At 42.6% G+C, this 23,401-nt stretch overlaps 1 protein-coding gene across 1 annotated transcript in view; it reads left to right on the forward strand.

The window, feature by feature from the left end:
* NID1 (nidogen 1) overlaps positions 1-23,401 on the forward strand; it is an 89,849-nt gene that overhangs the window by 13,780 nt on the left and 52,668 nt on the right. The window contains exons 2-7 of the mRNA XM_058542977.1: positions 8,293-8,592; positions 10,681-10,907; positions 13,339-13,712; positions 16,281-16,430; positions 19,862-20,113; positions 22,393-22,593. Of these exons, the coding sequence (XP_058398960.1) occupies positions 8,293-8,592; positions 10,681-10,907; positions 13,339-13,712; positions 16,281-16,430; positions 19,862-20,113; positions 22,393-22,593 (1,504 nt within the window). The remainder of the gene's footprint in view (positions 1-8,292; positions 8,593-10,680; positions 10,908-13,338; positions 13,713-16,280; positions 16,431-19,861; positions 20,114-22,392; positions 22,594-23,401) is intronic.

A 23,401-nucleotide genomic window follows, 5' to 3' on the forward strand; every position in this document is an offset into this window, starting at 1 on the left:
TGAATGGTAACTCTATGTTTAACATTTTGTGGAACTATCAAACTGTTTTCCAAAGTGGCTGTACCATTGTATATTCCCTCCAGCAATGTATGAGGGTTTCAATGTCTCTTTATCCTCACCAACACTTGTTATTATCTGACTTTTTGATTCTAGCCATCCTAGTGGGTGTGAAGTGGTATTTCATTGTGGTTTTAATTTGCATTTCCCTGGTGGCTAATGATGTTGAGCATTTTTTCATGTGCTTATTGGTCATCTGTATATCTTTGGAGAAATGTTCATTCAAGTCCTTTGATCATTTTTTAAATTGGGTTATTTGTATTTTATTGTTGAGTAGATTAAACATTATTTAACAAGAATATTTCATGAATGAAGCCGTATACGTCATATTGTATAACGTTAGGAAGCAACTGATGTCTGGTGATTGCTCTGCTAGCTGCTAGTGTTAAGGAGATGACAGCTAGATCATGTTTGTAAAGTTGTGTTTTTCCCTTTGGAGCAGTGAGCAAGCTATGGGTGACACTTTGGCCTTATGCAACTGTCTCTTGGCCACCAATCTTTTACCTAATATTTTTAGCATCCATTGATGATTTTTGCCTGAATCAATTATTAAATTAAAGATTGCTGAACTGCATTTTATTTTGTTTTGTTGTCAGCTTGTTTGTTTCTATCATTCTTTCTATGTTTATTAGCTAGCATACTTCTGTAAAGAAGAGCTTTCCTGGGGCCGGCCCGGTGGCATAGTAGTGAAGTTCAGCACTCTCCGCTTCAGCAGCCCGGGGTTTGTGGGTTCACATCCCAGGTGCAGATCTACACCACTCATCAAGGCATGCTGTGGCGGCAACCCACGTACAAAATAGAGGAAGATTGGCACAGGTGTTAGCTCAGGGCCACTCTTCCTCACCAAAAAAAAAAAAAAGAGAGAGAGATTGGTGTTCAAATTAAGGGATTGGTGTAATCTAAATTGAGGAAGTACTGGAGCTCCAGTTGGCACAGGTAAACTTCCGACACCTACATCCAAGGTGTCAAGGAGGAGCACGCTTCTCCCCAGAGGCTCAGGGTTTGGGCAAGGCCATCTCCTCCCTTCCTTGATAGTCTCCTGTTCTGCAATACTGAAGGACACCACTCCCCCTTGTTTGATAGATACAACAGAAGTTAAAATTTAAAGACCTCAACCATTTTTAAATGTTGGAAGGTAATCCCAGGTAGAAATTTCCTGCAGAAGAGATGGGTAACTGATCCAAAGTCTCTCATTAGACATTAACTAGATTAAGTTGAAAATATTGACTCTTTTTTTTTTTTGAGGAAGATTGGCCCTGAGCTAACATCTGTTGCCAATCTTCCTCCTTTTTTTCGCTTTTTTCTCCCCAAAGCCCCAGCAGATAGTTGCCTGTCATAGTCGTACGTCCTTCTAGTTGCTCCATGTGGGATGATGCCCCAGCATGGCATAATGAGCGGTGCGCAGGTCCGCGCCCAGGATCCAAACTGGCAAACTCCGGGCCGCTGAAATGGAGCGTGCAAACTTAACTGCTATGCCACGGGGCCGGCCCCTGACTCATCTCTCAACTATTACCCACAAGTTGTCCCTTGTTTTTATCTGCTAATTCTTTTGTTTTTATTTCTAATTCAAGCCAGAGCCATTTCTCTGGCTCGGTGGGGTTAATGGAAAAAAATTGCAATTTGAACTCGAGAGTTTTGTTCTGGCACTTCTAGTGTATGATCTTAGGCAACTGAAACTCATTTTTCTCAAATGAAGAATGAAGATGATATTATTGCCTACTTTACTAGGTCTAATGAGATGACGGGAGTAAAAATGCTTTCTAAACTGTAAAGTACCATGAAAGTGGGTCAGGCCCCAGGTCCCCTCTGGGCTCTAGGCTGAAGTCAACCTCCCCCTTGATTGTGTCATGGATTTGGCTATTTTGTGGACTTCTTTATCAGGTTTTTCTTTTCTTAGACCCTTTTAGTTTTCCAGCTTTTTCTAGCTGTCCATCTCATGAAGCTTTGCAACTTCCATGACTTTTGCTCCCAATGTCTCTAAACTAGGCAGCTGAATATACTAACAGAAAGAGCACAGGTTATAGACTCTAGCAGATGTGGGTTCAAATCCCAGTTCCATCACTTTCCAGCTGTGTGACATTAAGCTAAATTAAGTCTCTTGTCATTTACTTGTCTGTTTCAGGTATGCAAAAAGAGCAATGGTTGCCTTAAATTTTTAAAAATGCAAACAGCTTTAGTAAAGGGCCTCAAACTTAGCAGACACTCAGTAAATGTTTGCTGCCTTTCCATTCATTACGCTAAATTATTTCACCTTAAGTTCCTGCTTCCTCCCATCCCTGGAGTTTGCTTTTGCAACTCCATGCAATTTCATTGTCTTCTCAGTACAGCTATTTGCATTTCTAAAATCACCCCATTTGTTTCTTATTTGTGCCTGCCTCAAATATTCTGTAACCACATCTGTTTTGAAGAAAGATTTCCCCCACCATTGCAGGCGGCTTTCTGCCTTCGGGACTGCTACTAGGCTCCTGTAAGCTTGACAAGATGCTTGTTGTGTCACTTCTTCAGTGTGCATTTGAATATAAGGAATCTAACCTGTAATTTTGATTTATTGAGTATCTGCATTTAGACTTTTTCCAGTGCTTCATGGAAAAGTGAAGTTCACTTTATCTGTGAGTTCACTTGAAAGATGAACGTGAGACAGGTAGTGCTCTTTTAAATGGGGAACACTCCCCCAATATGAGTTAGTTGCTCTGTCCATCCTCTTCTTAATGCCAGCAGGGTTGAAACAGTTGTACATAATTGGCTCCAGCTGTGGGCCATGTGGTGCTTGGCATTTTCACCCTGGGGTGTTTTGTGATATAATTGACTTGTTCTGCCCCTCGCAGCTGGATAAGCCTGTTGTTTGCTGTGCTGAGTGGATGGACATGTTCTGTAAAGGGGCATTAAGTTGTGCTAGTAACACACTGCGCTGAGGTTTAACTTTGCTAAAGGAACTTCTTTTTTCCAGTGTAAACTGCAAACAAGATTTCAGGGCAATATTTACATTGGTCAGTGTGCTGGAAGTATCTGTTTTTCAATAAAGAAGTGGTGCGTTACTTATGTCACCAAACCTGGTTCATTTTTGCCCATTGCCCAGAAAACCAGTCACCAAGATGAAGAGATTGCAGCAGAGAGAGGGTTTGAATCACAAGGCAGCCAAGTGAGGAAGCAGGAGAACAAGTCTGAAATCTGCCTCTCAAAAATGGGACTCAGGGATATTTATGGATTAGGGGGGCAAGGTCTGAAATGTGGAGATAGATGATTGGAGGTGAGGAGAGGTGAGGTAATTGATGATCTGGACACGCGTAGTTAGACTTCACGCCTCTTCATAGGATGCGTGTTCACAAAATGGTAGTGTTAGCATGATCAGAGGGTGGAGTTTTTAGCCTCTTGATGTCAAAAGGTCACTATCAGGCATCTCCTCGGGCCCAGTTGATGGGTTGGTGGTCTCAACCGGCTTGAACTGGACAAGGGGTCCTAATTCCTGAAAAAAAGATCAAACATCCGTTACCATGGTAAGCTAGGTGCCAGCAAGATGTTGTCTATAGGAACCTCGTAGGAGTCGGCTAGCATGTTGCCTAAGCAACACAGTTAACAATGGGTGGGTGAACAACTAAAAGTTATAATTAGTAATTGTTAAAAAAACTTAAGTTACCAGCTACCTAATCATCAATGGCTAACTGTTTACCTGTTTCACTTGCTTCACCAAGAACCTCAGCTAGGCAATATTTGGTTATTTTGAGTTACCTTAAGACAATAATATAACATTATTATTATTATCTCTCTCAATAACTCAGATAGGCTTTCTCAGGAATACATTCAATCCACAAGGGTTTTGAGGTGTGGTCTATAATGAGGAACGTGCTGGTGCCATTGGGAGTCAGGGTACCTGAGTCGAGGCTCCAAGGTCTAATTGCAAAGAGAGAGAGGTGGGCAGACATAAAGGAGCTAGTGGTAAACCCTCCTGGGGACGTCAGGAAGGCTTCAGAAGGAGAAATGGGACTTTGCCAAGGACACGAGCTGAGTAAGGGTCTTCAGGGCAGAGGGGACCATAGATGCAAAAGCCTGCAGTGTTAAGTAGGTGAAACACCGTGGTGAGTTTGGAGAAGTGCAAGCAATTTAAAAGTTTTCTCCAGCACATGTATTTCTACTCCAGCCTCTACTCACCAACATTCAGATCAAAACTAAAATCTGGTCCCATAATCTGTGTAATTTTTTAACTAGCACAAACGTGGCGGATAGAGAGTAGCACTGGCGACTGCTGTGTAATACTTTGGTTTAAGAGTTGTTTCTTTCTGGACTCAGGGCCCTGCACCAGGTGCCTCAAGGCTCTGTAACTTTTGATTAACTTTAATTATGAAATCTGCTTTTCCAGCACCTTCTGCTCATTAACACAGTCTAGCTCACTCCATGCAACTAACACTCCTGAAAATCCCTGGTTGGGGGGGAAGAGGCTGCCAGGAAAGGGTGGGCAAGTCTGGGGAAGGGAAGAATTTAGACAACAAAAACCACAGGCCCTCCTCCTGACAGAGAACATTAGTATTGGCTAATTTATAAAAGCCAGTTGCTCATTTTTGCTAAACTTTAGATCAATCATGTTCATTATCGATTTTTTTAAAAAAAGTTTTATTGTGGAAAATTTAAAACATATGCAAAAATAGAGAGAATATTCAAATGCACTCCCATGAATGCTTCAACAAGTATCAATTTATCGCTTATCTGGTTTCATTTCTATCCCCACCTATTCCTAATATTGCCCCCCTCATCTAAATTGGATTGTTTTTAAGCAAATCTCAAACATTTTATTTCATAGTAAATATTTCAGAATGTATCTCTAAAAAAATGACTTTAACTTATTATTAAAATATAATAATTCTTTAATATAATTCAATATCCAAATAGGTTCATAAAATGTTTTATTTTACTTTTCAGTTAATTGGATTAAATCAGGATCTAAAGACGATACGTTGCATCTGGTAGATGTTTCTTAGGACTTCTTAAATCTACAGGTCCCCCTCACTTCTTTTTTTCTTGCGATGTATTTGTTTAAAAAACTGGGTATTTGTCCTTCAGAGTGCCCCATTTTCTGGATTTTGCTGATCGCATTCTTATGGTATCATTTAACATGTTCTTCTGTCCCCTGTATTGCCTGTAAACTGGTGGTTAGATCTAGAGACTTGCTTGGATTCAAGTTATCAGTTCATATTTATGCAAACTCTTTGTTTTAGTAGTCAGTGTCCCACTCCTGTGGGAAGAACCGCAGTAGCACACAATGCTGCCATCCTTCATGTGGCTCACCCATGAGCTCGTGCACTGTCAGGCATTATTTCTAAAACAACCTAGGTTTGCAGGCCTTATCCTGTATGAAACTCCCACCCCACTTCCTGGAGAAAGTTAGGAGAGGAGGGGACTAACACGTGCTAGTAGCATATAAGCTCTGCAGCTGTAGCAGTAACCAAGATGGACACGGTCCCAGTCCTGAGCGAGGCAGTACTGCATGGTAGGGAGAACACAGAGCCAGCAGGCAGACAGTAAATGAAATCATTACAACTGTGGCTGCTCCTGAAAGGAAAGAAGTCAGAGGCAGAGATATAAATGGGTGGGTGGGGGGGAGTCAGGTACTGAGGGAACAGAGGAGGGGTAAATGGGAGGAGTCCATACTGGATGTTGGAGATGCTCTCCTAGAAGGTGTTATTTCAGCTGAGCCCTGGAAGATGAGGAAAAGCCAGTCATGTGAATGCATGAGGGGAGGAAAAGGGGTTTGGGTGGCAGCAGCGATGGAGAAGGTGCCACATACTTGGGAGGTAAGACACACAGGACGTCGTGAGAAAGAGGAAGGAATCAAGGCTGACTCCCAAGTTTCCTGGCTTAAGCAGCTGGGTGAATGGCAGTTATGGCAACAGCCTTGGGCAGCTGGATAGGCAGCTGGAGAGTCTAGTCCCTTTGGAGATTGTACCTGGTTCTGTCCTCCTAGCCTCCTAAGTGACTTTAGGCCCTTCTCTTTGTGCTCCCTGCCCTTCTACTGAATTGCTCCATGGAACTTTAAAAAGATGGGGAAAAGGAACAAGGCTAGTAGGAGCATCATGTGCTTGCCAGATTTGTAAGATGAGACCGGCACCAAAGTGAAGGGAATATTGTTCATCAAGTCTGTCAATAATTGGTATATCTGAAAAAAAGTTTACTGGGGAGAAGTTAAAAGCTAAGAAACAAACGAAAATTCTGGATGTTCTGTATATGACATTTATCTTTGATGTCATCTTTCTCCATTGTCACAGACAATTGAGTTGAACGTGCTGTAAAACTGGCTGAGAAACGATTTTCCAGCACTAATACTAATGAGGGTTCTCTGGTCTTTGTCCAAAGCGTTTGCAGTGCTTCACGATACTTGTCTAAAAACTCGGTTCCTAAAGCATTCCCTGTGAAAATAGAAACATTCCTGCGCCCAGTTTCTAAATAATAAAAGACACCAGGAGTGTTTTCAAAATTGTTGGACTGACTTAAATTTCATTGGAAAACAGCTTTTTAAAACTAAGTTGTCTGTATGTGGCCTCCGTGTGATCACTTCCCACTAGCAGCCCGTAACTGCCAACTTCTGGTGGCTTGAGAAAGTGAGCTGTTTCCCACGCTCCCACACGTAAACCCCATTGGGATGTTTGTGCTGGGAGATGTTTGGGGGGTTGGGGAGGAGAAGAGGGTGAGAGACCAGCTGGGCGAAGCTCCTTCCCTGAGTGCCGTCTCTGCAGCCTGTCAGCGTATTCCAGAAAATCACTGCTGCTGCCAGCTGATGATGGAAAGCCTGTCACCTAAACAGTTAGCAGCCCATGACGTTTGGTAAAAAGGGAGGGTTTGCTAAGTCCACACTTAACCCTCCAAATTCTCCTTCCTTTCCCTTCCTGGTCCCAAATCGGCTCCGCCCCATTGAACCCTTTTACCCGGCTCTTGGCACGTTGCAAGGGTTTGGTCTTAAGTTCCTCTCCTTTTTTTCTGCCCCTGCCCCCTCCTCTAGTAATGAGGTCTGAAGTGACTGCAGGATAAGGCTGTGGAGGAGGGGGAAGGGAAATAAGTGCCCTGGAAAACGCACAGGCCTTCTAATCAACTCCTGAATTGTTGGCAGGCTCTTTTTTTGGATTTGTGTTTTTCCGATCCGCCACCTCTTCAAGTGCAAACTAGGGTGCCGTTTGCAAAATCTCTCCCATTTGATTAGGGATTTTGTTTTTTTGTAATTCACAGATTCTAGAAGTGAAAAGACCACTGGAGTGGTGCTCTTTCTCATCAGTGGACTATGCACTAACAAGGAAGCGAGAGGGGTAAAGCCTCATTCTCAGCATGGCTTTGCAGAGGGCCAGCACCCCACACCATGGGGCTGTTTATCCCTTTCCCATTTTCCCAAGGAGTGTGGGTTTTAGCTGAATAAGAACAGTGATATCTTTTTATAGGCAGTTATAACCGATTTCAAGAAGGCTGTACGCATAGTAATTAATAGGGCCAATTAGTCGGGCTCCCTGGGCTCAAATCCCAGGGCTGCCACTTATTGGTGACTTTGGACAAATTGATTCACTTACCTCATTTTCCCCATCAGAAAAATGTGGATAATGGGAGTACCTAGCCTTACGGAGTTCTTCTGAGGATTAGATGTTAATAAGATGCCTGCAACATGGTAAACAGTCAATAAATGTTAGCTGTTACTCTAACACATCAAACTATTCAATATAATTAATGATACTATAATGTCCCATTCAAATTTACTTCTTGACACTTTACTTATTGTATCATCATCTGTTTGTGTCCGTCCTTCCCCATATCCTTCTGGACTGCGGGTTCCTTGAAGGCAGAGACTGTGTACTACCCATTTTGGGACCCACAGTACTCAGCACAGCCCTGGTATGTAAGGATTACTCAGTTTGTTGAGTAAATTAATGAAGGCTTTAATAATGAATTGTGTTTGAATGGTGCTCTGCAAGATACAAAGCACGCACACACAGGAAGCCTGAGACTCGAAGTTTAAGATACTTGCCCAAGGTCCGGTGACCTGTATGTGCCAGAGTCAGGTCCTATGGTTCTTCCCTTATGCTCCTTCTATCAGCCATCCTGCCTAGGAAAAGATGCTGAGTTTTGCAATTCAAGGTCATGTCTTTCTCCAGTTCTGTTGTGTTTGACATACTGTGGGTACCTGTGATAGTATCCTATGACTGGGAGCTCAGTCCCCCTGAGGAAGTTGTTTCTGCACTCCTTTTAACTATGCCTGGTTTTGTGCAGGTCACCACAAATGGCATCATTGCCATGAGTGAGCCCCCAGCCAAAGAATCCCATCCTGGGCTCTTCCCACCGACCTTCGGAGCAGTCGCACCTTTCCTGGCAGACTTGGACACAACAGATGGCCTCGGGAAGGTTTATTATCGAGAAGACTCATCCCCCTCTGTCACTCAGCTGGCAGCAGAGTGTGTCCAGAGAGGGTTCCCAGAAGTCTCTTTCCAGCCCAGTAGCGTGGTGGTCGTCACATGGGAATCCGTGGCCCCCTACCAAGGGCCCAGCAAGGACCCTGCCCAGGAAGGCAAGGTAAGCACCACCCAGGTACAAGTGCAGAGAGTGAAACAAGTTGACAGTGTACACTTTGGTCTTCTGGGCGTGCTACTCTGATGTACATCATTCTCATGCTATTGATAAAGATAAGACATCCAAAGCAAAATCCAGTAGGCTGGTTATTGCAGGTCTGAAACTTCTAAAACCTTATCTGCAAGGCTACATAACTGTGTTTTGATGATGATTAGATGTAAAGTAAGCCAGTTCCTGAGACGACTGATACATGGCAAGAATAGAGTTGATAAATTGCATCCCCTAGCTGCGCTCTTTGGTGGTGGATAGTGGGAGGTAATTTCTAGTTAAATAGAGAAGTTATTAACATGAAGTGAGAGGTTAAAATAATCAAGTGGTCCTGAGGAATGTGAATAAATAAAGACAAGATCCACACTCTAGTTGGGGCGACAAGAACCATTTGCACCATGTGAGTGGTTCAGAACCAAGTGTCATCATTCTCCAGGGGTGGGTGTCTCTGCGGGCGCAGTGGTCAGGAAAGGCTGTAAGGGTGTGGAGAGCTTGGACTTGTCCTTGAAGGAAGGGGAATATTTGAGTAGGTCAAGAAGCCATCTCTAGATCTGAAGTGACTCTTTGGGACATGCCTCCATTCCTCCTTGGAAAAATAATTTTGCTACACCACTATTTAATTTTTATAGGATTATGGGGTAGGGAGAAACTTGAAAGGTCTCAAGCACTCCATTTAAATGGGAGATGTTCCAGGCTGGTAGTTCCCAAAGTGTGTACCACAGAACACTAGTTCTACAAGACAGTCCTTGAGAAAAAGGCCTCCCCTGGCCAAATAAGTTTGGGAAATGCTAAAACTATTATCTCCCTCTTGGTGACTCACTCTGGTGACTCACTCTGAAAATTCCTACTGTAAAGAAACTTGCTTAATTTTGTTTAATTTAGCAGTCCCCAAACCTTTTGGCCATATCCTTTTTTCCCTCCCAAATAAAACACATTACATCCCACAGAACACACTTTGGGAAAGTCTGTTACGGGCCTGCATGACACGTTTTGCTTTGCCGCCTGTATCTGACTGAGTGGTGTACTTGAAAACTGCTTAAAACCTTAACTTTCTCGAAGTGTGTGTCTGTTTCACTTGAGTGATAAACACCCATCCCCTTGTACAGAGCCCTTGCCTGCCTCTTGGGCCCAATCTCCCTTTACCTCACTTCTCTGCACCCCCTTTGCAGCAGCTGAATCAAATTATTTGCAGTTCCCTAATCATGCTTATTTATTCATTTATTTATCTACCCACAGTATCTTGCACTTGCTGTCCTCTCTGCCTGTGATACCCTCTCCCTGACTCTCACTCCTGCTTGTTCATTCAGACTCAGACAGCCTCCTCCACCCCAGCTCCTCCCAGCATCGGGCACTTCTTCCTATGGCTCCTCTAGCACTTGCAAACAACTCTATTTTAGAATTGATCCCCTGGTTTTGCAATGTTTTGTTCACATGTCAGTCTTCCCATCTAGACGGTAAAGTCTCAAGTGCAGGGACCACAGCCCTTCATATGTTATCTCACATAGTCCTCCTAACATTGCTTTGAAGTAGGTGGTTTTATCTCCATCTTACAGATTCAGAAATCGAGGCGTAGAGAGCTTAAGTAATATGCCCAAGATCACACAACCAATGATGAGTAGAGCAAGGATTTAGATCCAGATCTGTTTTCTTCTAAAGCTCATGTTCGTTCTTACTGTATGGTGCTTGGGCTCAATGAATATATGCTAAATGATGACTGTGGTTGAATATGTTTAATGGCCATGGAAACAAATTGTAAGGGTAAGAATTTGCCAAGTTACATGAGATTTAGGCTACCATCTGGAGGTACCATCTCTATAATTTTGGGTTAACTCTAATTAATTAGAAAATTTCATGTTGACATAGCCTTAGAGAGATTTAAGTGGAGCTATCCTGGAATACTTGATATTTACTACAAAAGTACTTCTTTTAGAATAAAGTGAGAATATGCCATCTCTGTACTTTTTATATATAGTTGGGAGAACAGCACATTTTAAGATCTGTAGATATTTTTCTGAGTAACTGCATTCTATCTCATCTTCACAGAGAAACACATTCCAGGCTGTTCTGGCCTCCTCTGATTCCAGCTCCTATGCCATTTTCCTTTATCCTGAAGATGGTCTGCAGTTCTATACCACGTTCTCAAAGAAGGATGAGGACCAAGTTCCTGCTCTGGTGGCATTCAGTCAAGGTTTAGTGGGATCACTGTGGAAGAGCGACGGAGCTTATAATATATTTGCTAATGACAGAGAATCAATCGGAAATTTGGTCAAGTATGCTTCTTTATCTTTCAGTAGATTCCCCCCTTAATAAGCTTATCATTTTATTATTTTATTAAAGATAATGTAATGGGCATTATAGAACATTACCTAAAAATGTTCCCACGGATTTAAATTTTGCATATAGTTTTTATATTATGTAGTACTTTTTTTCTAATGAACTCAAGGGCATATACTTTTAGAATGAACAGGTTTCCTATTTTTTAGATATCATCCTCATCTGAAACAGTTTCTACCATCTCTTCTATAAGTATAAAATTAGAAATAAAAGCTATTTAAACCTATCTCCCACTACGAACCCAAGGAGAAAACCCTTTTCCCCCAACATTGACTAGGGGAGAAATTCTTACAAGACAAACAGGCAATTTTGTGGAAATTGGCAAAAGGGGAAAGCTCAGACTGCTTTTCTAAAAATTAAAATCTTTCCTCTCCCATTATTCTTTTAAAAATAAAAAAAGAACCCCCGCCTAATTTCCTATTGTCAAATTGAGTCTAAAATTCCTCTGCCCTTTACTTAACGGTGTGCTGATAAATGCTTAACAACTGGCTCTCTGGAGGTGGGGGAAGCCCTCATTTATAGCATGTGCCTATTGCCATGGTGTAAATACTCCTACCATGGCCAGATTCCAGATACTCTCGTCATCTTACTAAATGTGGAGTTGAGAAAAGATGAACCATTATATAGTATTCTCACCATACAGATTCAATAGACAACTTCAAAAATGTAGATAATAGTAAAATAATTCAGATGTGATGAGTTTTGAGTATTTATTGCTTTTGTTTTTAATATAATTTATTTAATTGCAAGTTTATATAATTTAACTTTTTACAATGGCTGTGTTTAATAACTGGCTTGCAAAACTCCTAAAATTTAACAAACAGCTCTCACTAGCTGGTGCAAGCAAGCTCTGCACACCACTGCCTTTACTTAAGTCCCAGCCAGAGAGATTGATTAGTTCTATTTCTGCAGGACTTTCTTGATTCCTCATTCCCCATCCCAACCCAATTTTTTGCTCAGTGGTCTTCACTAATGTATGTCCCTTCTTTCCCTTGTGTAATCTTGTCATTTTACTTAATTTCTGATAGGAACACTTCCAATCACAGACGCATAAGAATAGTAAAAATAGAGCAAAGAGTAGAGATTAGGATTATTCTATTGTATTTTATAATTATAAAATGCCTTTAGATTCTGAACCTCATTTGCATTTCACTATACCCTTGAGCACAAAAAGGTAAACTGAGACCTGTCCAAGATTCACAGCTAATAGAGTTGGGATTTCTAATAAACCATGTCTGTACTGTTTTCACTCAAAACACTTCTGACACCAACTGGGTGTCCTACAAGTCAATTCACTTCTGACACTAACTGCCTGGAGTTAGCGCAGGCCCCACAAGTTAAGGGCTCAGTCACATCAGATTGCCCCTACTTCAGATGCCAGTCGAAAGTCCCAGGTAGCCACCTGTACTTCTGATCAACCAGCTGTAAATCGGGGGTTCCCATTACTCCTTGCTCAGATTTGATAATTTGCCAGAATGGCTCACAGAACTCAGGAAAGCACTTTACTTACTATTACTGGTTTATTATAAAGAATACAGCTCAGGAACAGCCAAATAGAAGAGATACATAGGACGAGGTGTGGGAGGGAGAGGGGATCCAGCTTCCATGCCCTTTCTGGGTGCACCACCCTCCCAGCCCCTTGATGCATTCACCAACCCAAAAGCTCTCCCAACCTCATCATGTAGGGGTTTTTATTACATAGACATGATTGATTAAATTATTGGCCATTGGTGATTAACTCAATCTCCAACCCCTCTCCCCTCCCTGGAAGTCAGGCCGTGGGACTGAAAATTCCAACCCTCCAATCATGCCTTGGTCTTTCTAGTGACCGGCCCCCATCCTGAAGCTATCTAGAGTCTCCAGCCACCAGTAATCTCATTAGCGTACAAAAAGACACTCATCGCTCAAGAGATTACAAAGATTTTAGGAGCTATGTGCCAGAACCGGAGACAAAGACCAAATATATACTTGTTATTATATCACACCATGTCATGGAAAGAGAATAATGGAGAAAATGAATGACTCCAGTCAACAGGTTGCTCATATGGTAGGGCATCTGACCAGTGATTAGTATAAGTCACATTTTAAGGCCTGACAATGTCCCTGGAAAGCACCCCTCGAATGGATGAGGGTAAGCCTTTGCTAGTGTTGTGCTCATTTGGATACAACCTCACTGGATGGTCACAGCTCTGTGATGACCAAACATGATTGCATCTGCTCTCCCACTCTCCAGCCTTGGCTGTAGGTAGAAGGAGGCAACGGGTTTCAGATTGACACAGAACCCCAGGGCTCCTTCTGCTTGGTTAGTGGGGGCTGTTTGTAGGTTGCTGGCCAGTAGATTTCTAAGGAGCCTGTCCTTCCCCCTAGGAGCAGCAACTCTGGGCAGCAGGGCATCTGGGTGTTTGAGATTGGGAGTCCAGCCACGGCCAGTGGCGTGGTACCTTCAGACGTGAACCTCGGACTAGACGATGGAGCAGAATATGACGATGAAGATTATGACTCGGTGACACATCTGGGCCTGGAGCATGTGGGCACCACATCCTTCCCCTATGAGGCTCCAAGAAGAGGAGACACTGGCACATACAGCAGGCCCAGTGTCCTCTCCCCTCACCGCCTGGCTACCGAGAGACCCCCTGGGCCTCCCACAGAGAGGACCAGGTCTTTCCAGTTGCCGGGGGAGAGGTTTCCCCAGCAGCACCCCCAGGTCATAGATGTGGATGAAGTTGAGGAAACAGGAGTTGGTAAGGCCATTTAAGTTGCAGTTGGTACATTCTTGGACACTTGGGTTTCCAGACAGAGGAGACTGCTGGAGGGGTGTCGGTTGTGTGTATTACATGGTGGTTTGTAAGGATGAGAGCCCTGAGAAGTGGGGGTGGGCCCTCCAAGCTGCAGAGCATTGGTGGATGGGCCCAATGGCCTCAAAGATTCCAAGTGATCTTTTGGGACTAGGGCTGTGGTTATGGAAACTGTGGAGCATGTCCTCTTTCAAGTTTCCTATTATTCCTTTTTGTCTGTTTTCAAGAGAAAAGTGCTTTAGAATTATTTTGAAAGTCAGATTTTCTTATTTGTGACTTCTGAGATCAGAAATCTATTCACCCACCTGAGAAAACATTTTAGAAGTTCCTTTGGCTGTTTACACAGTTTATCTTTGACATTTATTTCCTCTTGGTTTTGGAAGGAGAATGGTTGATTATTTTTCCTCCCAGGTCCCGTCAGTTTCAGAGTTGCTTTCTGAAGATTTAAGAATATAAAATAAGTAGATCCCCTTTTTAAAGATAGTTTTAAAGTACAATATCTTCTAGTCAACTATATTATATCAGATTTTTGCTACATTTTGTAAGAAAACCATTTGAACTCCAGCATGCTTTGATTTGTCTTATAAAGGATGTTCAAACTAAACTGTGTTCATTAATTTTTGCTGTTCTGGTCGACATATAATCCATTAAGATCCATATAAATGGGATGGTCTGAGCCTTTAAATGATGTTTATTATGACTCTTGACTGCTTCTACTACGAAGTTATCATAAGGCCCTCAGAAAAATCTACTCCATTCCTCATTATTCACTCATTTTTATTTCTCCTTACTTGTTCTGATTTGTCTCATAGCAATAGTCATAAATGTTTGTTCTTATCGAGTATCCCAAAGCATGGATAGGATCTGGCGGCCAGGGATAGTGTGCTTACTCGCTTCGGAGGCACAGAAATGGAGAAGTTGCCCTTTAGTGGCATGATGAGGACAAAGCTCATATCTCAGGGTTCCCCCTACACACACCTCACCTGGATTTCCTGGGCTGATGCTGACATCTCTTAGTGCATGGCACTCTGCTCTTACAGCTGGTTTCTGAGTGATCTCCCCCAGGTGTGTTGGGTATGTTTACTCACAGGTGTCGAGTTTTGAGTCGCATCCGGCTTTCACTCTGTCTAGGTGTCTCTGAAATTCTCATTTGTGAAGCCATCATTTTGAAATGGGATCATATCTGGCCCCAACAACTTATGGTGGTATATGACTTGGTACTGGGAAAAGCCTAGATTTGAACCCAAAATGTATCTTAAACAGATGTTTTCTTGTCCCTCTCTCCTAGTTATTTCACTGTTTTTATCAGAAAGGTCAGTCTTCTGTAGCCAGCAGTGCAGTCCTGGTGTTATTTGAACAGTCAACCATAGATACGCAGCCCATAACAGACCCACTGGGCTGGGCCCACAGCTGAGATTAAGCAATTAGTAGGGTCACATGTGTTCAGCTCAGGGCCCGAGTGTTCTCGGCTCCAAACACCATCTTTATACCCACTGGAAATTTCCTTCTGCATATACAGGACTAATTGAATCTATCTAGGCTAAACTTTACTTTCATCTTCACCATAACAGTCAGTTATAAATTGGATCATTATCTCCTCTAAAAATTCATCCTCTCTTGTGCTTTTGACATTCATTCCAAATTAATGTGCTCTGGATTGAGGCTAATGAGCTAGTTCATAATTCTAATAAAATGAAACTGGGAGGTAGAAATTTGAAATAGGGAGAAATTCTTTTTGTTTCTTGGGTCAAAGGCTTTTAGACCAGGTGTGACTGAGGAATTATTTCTAATCAGCTTTAGAGTATAAGAACTTCTGAGTTATCCCCTGGGGAGAAGAAAGGAGCAAATAGGTTTTAAAATATTTTAAGGTCATTAAAATGGCAAATTTTATGTTATATATATTTTACCACAAGAAAAAATAATAGTAAAAAAGGTATTTTAAGGTTCCCCCAAAATGTGAAGCTGACCTTTCTGACTACATTAGATGGACACCGTATTAAGATTGATATTGGATAGCTGTAACCTAATCTTGACTCAGTGACACTGAGTACATTCGATTATAGCATTTTTTAATAATTCACTGTTGTGATTTCTCAAACTCCTTTAAACCCATTTGCCTTGGTGACTTGAGTAATGGAGCCACCATACTACAGTCATGTGCCACATAACGACGTTTTGGTCAATGGCAGATGGACCGCATATAAGACAGTGGTCCCATAAGATTAGTACCATATAGCCTAGGTGTGTAGTAGGCTATACCATCTAGGTTTGTGTAAGTACTCTCCGTGATGTTCGCACAACAAAGAAATTACCTGACGAAGCATTTCTCAGAACACATCCCCCTCATTAAGTGACGCATGACTGTATGTAAGTAGCTACAGGTAGTGAGTCCTGTCTCTGAATTGCCTAAGTAGATGGGAATTCCCGCAAGGCTTTGGGTGCACAGTGTAATAAAGCCCCCTGGTCCATAGCCCTGGGAAGCGCTTACAGGTGTGCTGTGTTTTCTCTGAGCAGTTTTCAGCTACAACACGGATTCCCGCCAGACGTGTGCCAACAACAGACACCAGTGCTCCGTGCACGCAGAATGCAGGGACTTCACCACGGGCTTCTGTTGCAGCTGTGTTGCTGGCTACACGGGGAATGGCCGGCAATGTGTGGCAGAAGGTACTTCCTTTTATGTGTTCAGTTTGTGGGGGGAGAAGGAGGAGGAGTGGGCTTTTTGTTTGGGTGCTTGTTTGGAAAGGTTGCCTTTAACCCAGATCTCTAAAAGTGGGTAGTGTTTTTAGTAGGACAATGACATCGAATGTCTCATTCTCTATTCTTTCTCATACTTCTCCAGTGGGCGTTCCTCAGGGAATGCCCATTTTTCTAATAAGGTGAGGTCTCTTTCTTTCCTGTGCTATTTTCTCCACCTCTGAAATGACTGCCATTGGGAGCCCATCTTCACAACTGCTCCTCGCATGGGACAAAGGCTGAAGTGTTGAAATTATGCAGCCTAAATCAGGAATTGTTAATGCCTCTCATTTTCCTCAGTTTCTTTCAAACCTCTTGCTTGGTCTTGCTGACAGATCTGACTATCCTAATGGCTATTAGACCCCAGCAGGGCCACAGTGGGCTGGTGTAGACCAAAGTTTGCAGTGGGTAAAGTCTATTTCAGTCCCCCTGCCCCTCGGGGTTTCCTTTCCTCTGCCCCTGAAATCACAGCATGGTAATGGCAGACATAAGGGGGGCACCACAGTTAATTCTGGAGCGCAAACCTATTGTGGGGCTAACTCCAACATGGATGCAACTGTGGGCTGACATCAGTTCTGAGCTCTGCCCCCGAAAGGACCAACCAGGCTTGATGTTCTCAGATCGTCAGAAGAATCTTCTCTGCAAAAGTCTAGGGGGTCGGGATAACAGTTCACTCAGAGGGTGAGACCTATGGGAGCCTGGGGCCATAAACTGGAATTAAAACAAAAACAAGAACCCCACCATACTGAACTTTTGTCCCTTCAGATGCCAAGTCACCTCGCTCCTCACTGGTCGTCTTCCTTGTGCATTTAATGAGGACCCTCAATTGCTTTGCAGAATTTGACAAAATAAAACTAAATTGGAGGCATGTTTTCTGTTTTTCAGATCCCTTGCTATAGCTATGGTTAAATCAGTTATTTTAATTTGCTAGAAGAATAAATAGTTTCCATCTGGGTCACAATTAGATAAAGTGAGTTTTGTTAAATACTATCTTCAGCAATGAAAGAAAAGTTTGAATACTTTTCATACTTTTAGTACACTTTTAATTTTTGAGGATGTTTTTAACTTCTGTAAATGTGTTTTCTTTCAAATCCCACCACCCCAAGGATGGTGTGCCTTTGCTTCTTTGTTTTAGGCTTGGCTTTTATACCTTTCTCGCCCTGGGAGAAGCTTCCAAAATCTATAATGAAAGCTTATTTTCAAGAGCAACCTCGTTAGCTCTTTCCATGTCAAATATCAGAGCTGGAAACGCTGAGCAGTTTGGGTTTGGCGGCAAGCTCACATGTGACGAACTTTGCTGCTGCACATTTTGACATCATATACACGCCCCGTAATAGTTTTGTGGTTTAAATATTTGTTGGATTCTTGCTACTTTTGAAACATTTTTCTAGCTCAAAGTTTGGTGGAAAAAATGTGTTTGCTTTCTTTAACTTGGCTTTCCTGCTTGTTTCTGCAATTGTTTGGGGGATGCATTTTTTCGATATTAGTCTTCTAACTTCACAGCATTCCCCAGTGTAGTGACACAATTTATGTGCAGAAATACTCTGTGTTGAGTACGCCTTGGCTTCTCAGTGACCCTGGTGAGTGGCTTGGCTTGGGCATACTGAACACGGCAAGAGATCTTCAGAACATGGGTGATGGTGCCCAGGTGTGGGCCCATCTGTCTGGGGTTATTCAACAAACTTTCCTGAGAACTTACTGCTCACAGAAAACTCTGCTAAGATCCAGTAAGGGAGTTGGATATGAAAGTCCTGTCCCTAGTAATTTATCATCTAGCAAGAGAAACAAGATATATACAATCAGTAACTGATAGAATTTAATTCTACATCAAACCTGAACAGTCCAAGGTGACTTATTTACCTCTTCCTTCAGTTTTTTTCAAAAGATACAATTCACACACTCATTTAAAGTATACAATTTGGTGGTTTTTAGTCTGTTTACTAAGTTGTGCAACTCTCACCTCTGTCTAATTTTAGAACATTTTCATCACTCCAGAAAGAAACCCTATATCCATTAGCAGTCACTCTCAGTTCCCCCAAGTCCCCAGCTCCTGTCAACAACTAATCTACTTTATGTTAATATGGGTTTTCCTCTTCTGGACATTTCATAGAAATGGAATCATATAATGTGTGACCTTTTGTGTTTGACTTCTTTCATTTAGCATAACGTTTTCAAGGTTCATCCATGTTTTAGCATGTATCAGTACTTCATTCCTTGTTTCTAGCTAAATAATATTCCATTGCATGGATATACCACCTTTTGTTCCATTCCTCAATTGATGGACATTTGGGTGGTTTCCTATTTTGGCTATTATGAATAATGCTGCTAAGAACATTCACGTACAAGTTTTTGTGTGGACCTGTTTTCTATTCTCTTGGGAATATACCTAGAAGTTGGAATTGCTGGGTGATATGGGAAGCTTCAGTTTTCTTATTCGAATACAAGAACAACTTAATTTCTTTAATCTTATCTTTTCTTGGTTAAACAATAACAAATATATGCAAGCTATAAATATTCAAACATTATAGAGATATATAGTATAGAAAATGAAAGTTCACCATATTGCCCTGACTGAACCACTGTTAGCAATTTTATGTATGTCTCTTCAGATATTTTCCCCTAGGTATAAGCTAACACTTATTATTAATGTAATTTTAAAAACAGTATTCTACATATACTATCTGGCAATTTATGAAGAAAGCTTTTAAATTTGCCACAGTAGGTTTCACATCTTTCCCAGTGGTCTAAATGGAACAATCAACAACAAACAAGCTGGTCCTGGCTCAGAGGCTGTGCTGTGTGGCCTGTGATGTGCGCCGTGCCCACGTCTGGGGGCTGGATGAAGCTCCAGGACTCAGACTGGCAGTCCTAACCCTGGGTCATAGGACAGTGTTGGAGCCAGAGATGTTTATTAAGATTGTTATAGATCAGGCACCAAATGTCCCAGATTCTCAGGACCATCCAGTTTAGCCCTGCTGTCCCAATGAAATTACTAATTCCATCCTTTATGCTCTCCAAAGTAATCAATTATATGGTCACCTAGTTCTAGATCACCTGTGATACTGTTCTTCTCCTGAGAGTATTTTATTTGCCCCTGAAGTTCCTCCATCACACGGTGGCTCCCACTGGAGCCACTTTCATGCTGTCCATTATCAATCAGCATGGGAGAGAGGCAGGACGTTGGAATTTCTAAGGCTCACAGCGACAGTCGTAGGTACTATCTTGGGAAGAACAACTACTTTCGCTTATCCCAAAGCCCTTTACCCCAGCTCTGTTTTGCTTCTTTGCTTTATAGGTACAGGTCCTACCAGACATATTATTCTTTTTTGAAAGACTAGCTTCTTTCTTTATTTTTTTCCCAGGTTCCCCACAGCGAGTTAATGGCAAGGTGAAAGGAAGGATCTTTGTGGGGAACAGCCAGGTCCCCATTGTCTTTGAGAACACCGACCTGCACTCTTACGTGGTGATGAACCACGGGCGCTCCTACACAGCCATCAGCACCATTCCTGAGACCATCGGGTATTCTCTGCTTCCTCTGGCCCCTGTTGGAGGGATCATTGGATGGATGTTTGCAGTGGAGCAAGATGGATTCAAGAATGGGTTCAGCATCACAGGTAATTTGTCTCAGACGTTAAAATTAGTGGGCCACACAGTGGTGCTTGGGGGTTCTGGGGGTGAATGAAAGGGAACTCCATGTCTGCAAACAATTTACTGATAAGCATTTTGTGGCTACAGAAATAAGATGTTGAAGTCAAATTATCAATAACTTTTTCATTAATATATATTAACTAAGACTGTCTAGAACTGCGTTTTGATCAGGGAGCGATTTTATGGTGGTGATTTAGAAGTCTCCAGCAGAGCAAATGGTGTCATCTCATACAGCCTCACAACCCAAAGTGGGGGGCTCACAGGTTCCCTCCTTCTGTTTATCAAGCCTGCCTCCAAATTCCAAACCAATCTGAAACTGATCCTTGACATTTCTTCAATATCTGCTCGGAGAAAAGGAATCTGTCATTTCTATCTCGTAAATAAAGCCTCATAAACATAATCCTCATGAGTCTTAGGAAGCCTGAGATTCCTTGCAGCTTCTTAGAGACTGTGCCCTGTTCAGTCTTTAGTTGACATGCGGGCAGATGGTTGGAGGACATTTCCCTAGTGTAGTGTGGCCTCCCCCATGCTCTGCCAAGACCAGCCCACCTGTACATGCTGGAGGCCCCTTCCTGGGAGCAGCGTGGGTGGAGGAGCCTGTGTCCTTCCTCTCCAGCCACTTCCAGGACCTGGAGCCTGTTGTGCTGGGACACAGGTACCTGGCTGCTGCCCCCAACTACCTAGATCTGCCTTCTCCACCACCACCTAGCCTCGCTGGAGCCTCAGCCATGGCTTTATTGTGGAAACACTGCTGAAAGCAGGGTCTCCAGGCTTTACATGGGGAACCTTTCAAAAGTTATAGTGCATAAATATATAAGTTCCTGAAAAGTGGCAATTTTAAGAAAGGAGAGGATATATATTTGAAAAAGGGTGAACCTACCTATAAGGTATGCTAATTTATGACCTCATGTTTTTTCTCCCTATCCCTCAGGTATATAAATCCTGAGTATTATAACCATGTTCGTGTTCTACTGCAAACACATGCTCTTTCCTTTGCAGACATAGTTGAGCTTTGCAATCAGACCCACAGACCCTACTCCTTCCGTGCATATCTTTTCACATGGGTGCTGTCTTGTATGTGGGTTAATCTAAATTGATGATTCTTGGTAACATACATCAAGTTCAGCAGGGCTGAGAGTCTTTACAAATTCCCTACAACAGCAAACCTTTGTTACTATAATGGCCTCTCTTAATTGGCCTAGGACCTGTGTTATCAGTTGGATATCTGCCTGGGACCTGGGTACTATAAAGCAAGAGTTGTCAAACTTTTTCTGCAAAGGGCCAGATAGTACATATTTTAAGCTTTGCTTAAATATTTTAGGCTATACTGTCTCTGTTGTAACTACTCAACTCTGTCATTGTAGACCAAAAGCAACTAGAGATAATATGCAAATGAATGAGCATGACTGTGTTCAATAAAACTTAATTAATGGGCACTGAAATTTAAATTTCATATAATTTTCACATATCATGAAATATTATTCATTTGGCTTTTTAAAAAACCATTTTAAAATGTAAAGACCATTCTTAGCTCAAGGGCTGCCGGCCAGATTTAGCCCAGGGGCCGTAGTTTGCCAGCCCCTGTTATAATGGGCGTGCGCACATGTGGAAAAGGGAAGAAGCTGGAAGACGTGGGAAGTATTTTTTCTGCCTCTCTGGGGCTGCTGCCCTGCACAGACCACGGCGAGTTCCTGCTCCTAGGGTGGTTTCTGGTGCTGGTGAGGTTTGCCCTCAATAACTCACCCATCCCGACCGGCACTTAGCTGTTAGAATAGTCACCCCCTTAACTGGCATCTTGGAGCCCTTGACATTGGGCAGAGCACTTTTTAACATCCTTTGTCTCATCTAATTTCCACAAGATAGATTGTATCCGTTTTTTATCATCAGGAAATGGAGGCTCAGTGGGGTTAAGTAACTCGTTCAAGTTCACGGAACCAGTACCCAGCACAGTTGGGAGTCAAACCCCACCCCCTGCTTTTCCCAGCACTACCCCTGAGCCAGCCCGTCTCAGACGCTGGTGTGTAGCTGGGAAGCAGCTTCTCTCCTCTGTGCGTGACTCAGTTGGCCACACGGATGTCCCAGCTCTGTCCACAGCGTCACCAGCCCCATTTCTATCAATCAAACGAAAGCATCTGCAGAGGAGGTGCGAGCCCGCTCCCGCTTCATAACGCAGCGCTGTGAGCCTAGGGCGGGCATGAGGGCGGCTTCCCTGACCCCAAAGTGACAGACTGACCTTGCTTTCCAGGGGGCGAGTTCACCCGCCAGGCCGAGGTGACCTTTGTGGGGCACCCGGGCAAGCTGGTCATTAAGCAGCAGTTCAGCGGCATCGACGAGCACGGACACCTGACCATCGACACGGAGCTGGAGGGCCGCGTGCCGGAGATCGCGTTCGGCTCCGCGGTGCACATCGAGCCCTACACGGAGCTCTACCACTACTCGCGCGGGGGTGAGCCGCCTGCCCGCGCCCGGGCGCAGCCTGCGCCCGCCGCAGCGGCCCGGAGCCGGGGCACTCGCCTGGGCCTCGGAGAGGGAAATATGCCGGCGGGCAGGGGGCAGTCCTTATTAAAAGCACCTTTTCCCTAATATAGACACAGTACACACTCACTGGAGAGACTTTAGCGCAAAAAAAAGAAAATAAGCATGACTTATAGTCATAAAACCAGGACATAATTATTGTTAAATTTAAATGTATTTCCTTTCAGCCTTTTCCCTGTATATATATATATAAAATATCCCAACATATTATATTATCCCAGTATAGATATCACAACATATTATATAATTTCAAAGTAAAGTAATATAATTTTATTATAATATACATCCGTATATAGTTTTTTAACTTTTTATTTTAAATAATTTCAAACATGGAAAAATTGAAAAAAGCACAATTTTAGTACCATTTACCCAGCTTCATCAGTTGTTAACATTTTGCCACATTGTATCATTCTCTCACACTCATATATATATGAGAGTAATACCTATATATATGTAAAGAGTATGTTGTAGACATGACGATCTTTCATCCTCTAAATACTTCACGTGTTTTTCCTAAGAACAAGAACATTCTCTTACATGGCCGCAGTACAATGATCAAAATCAAGAAATTTAACATGGATGCAATACTATTATATAACCCTCAGTCAGGTGTACAGTTTTTATTTGAATAAAATTGCAGTCAAACATTACTATATCTTCAATTTTCTGGTTAATGTCAAATCATGAATATTTTATAGTTTCATTAAATAGGCTTTGAA

This window comes from Diceros bicornis, chromosome 6 (genome assembly GCF_020826845.1).
Source record: "Diceros bicornis minor isolate mBicDic1 chromosome 6, mDicBic1.mat.cur, whole genome shotgun sequence".
Classification (NCBI taxonomy): domain Eukaryota; kingdom Metazoa; phylum Chordata; class Mammalia; order Perissodactyla; family Rhinocerotidae; genus Diceros; species Diceros bicornis.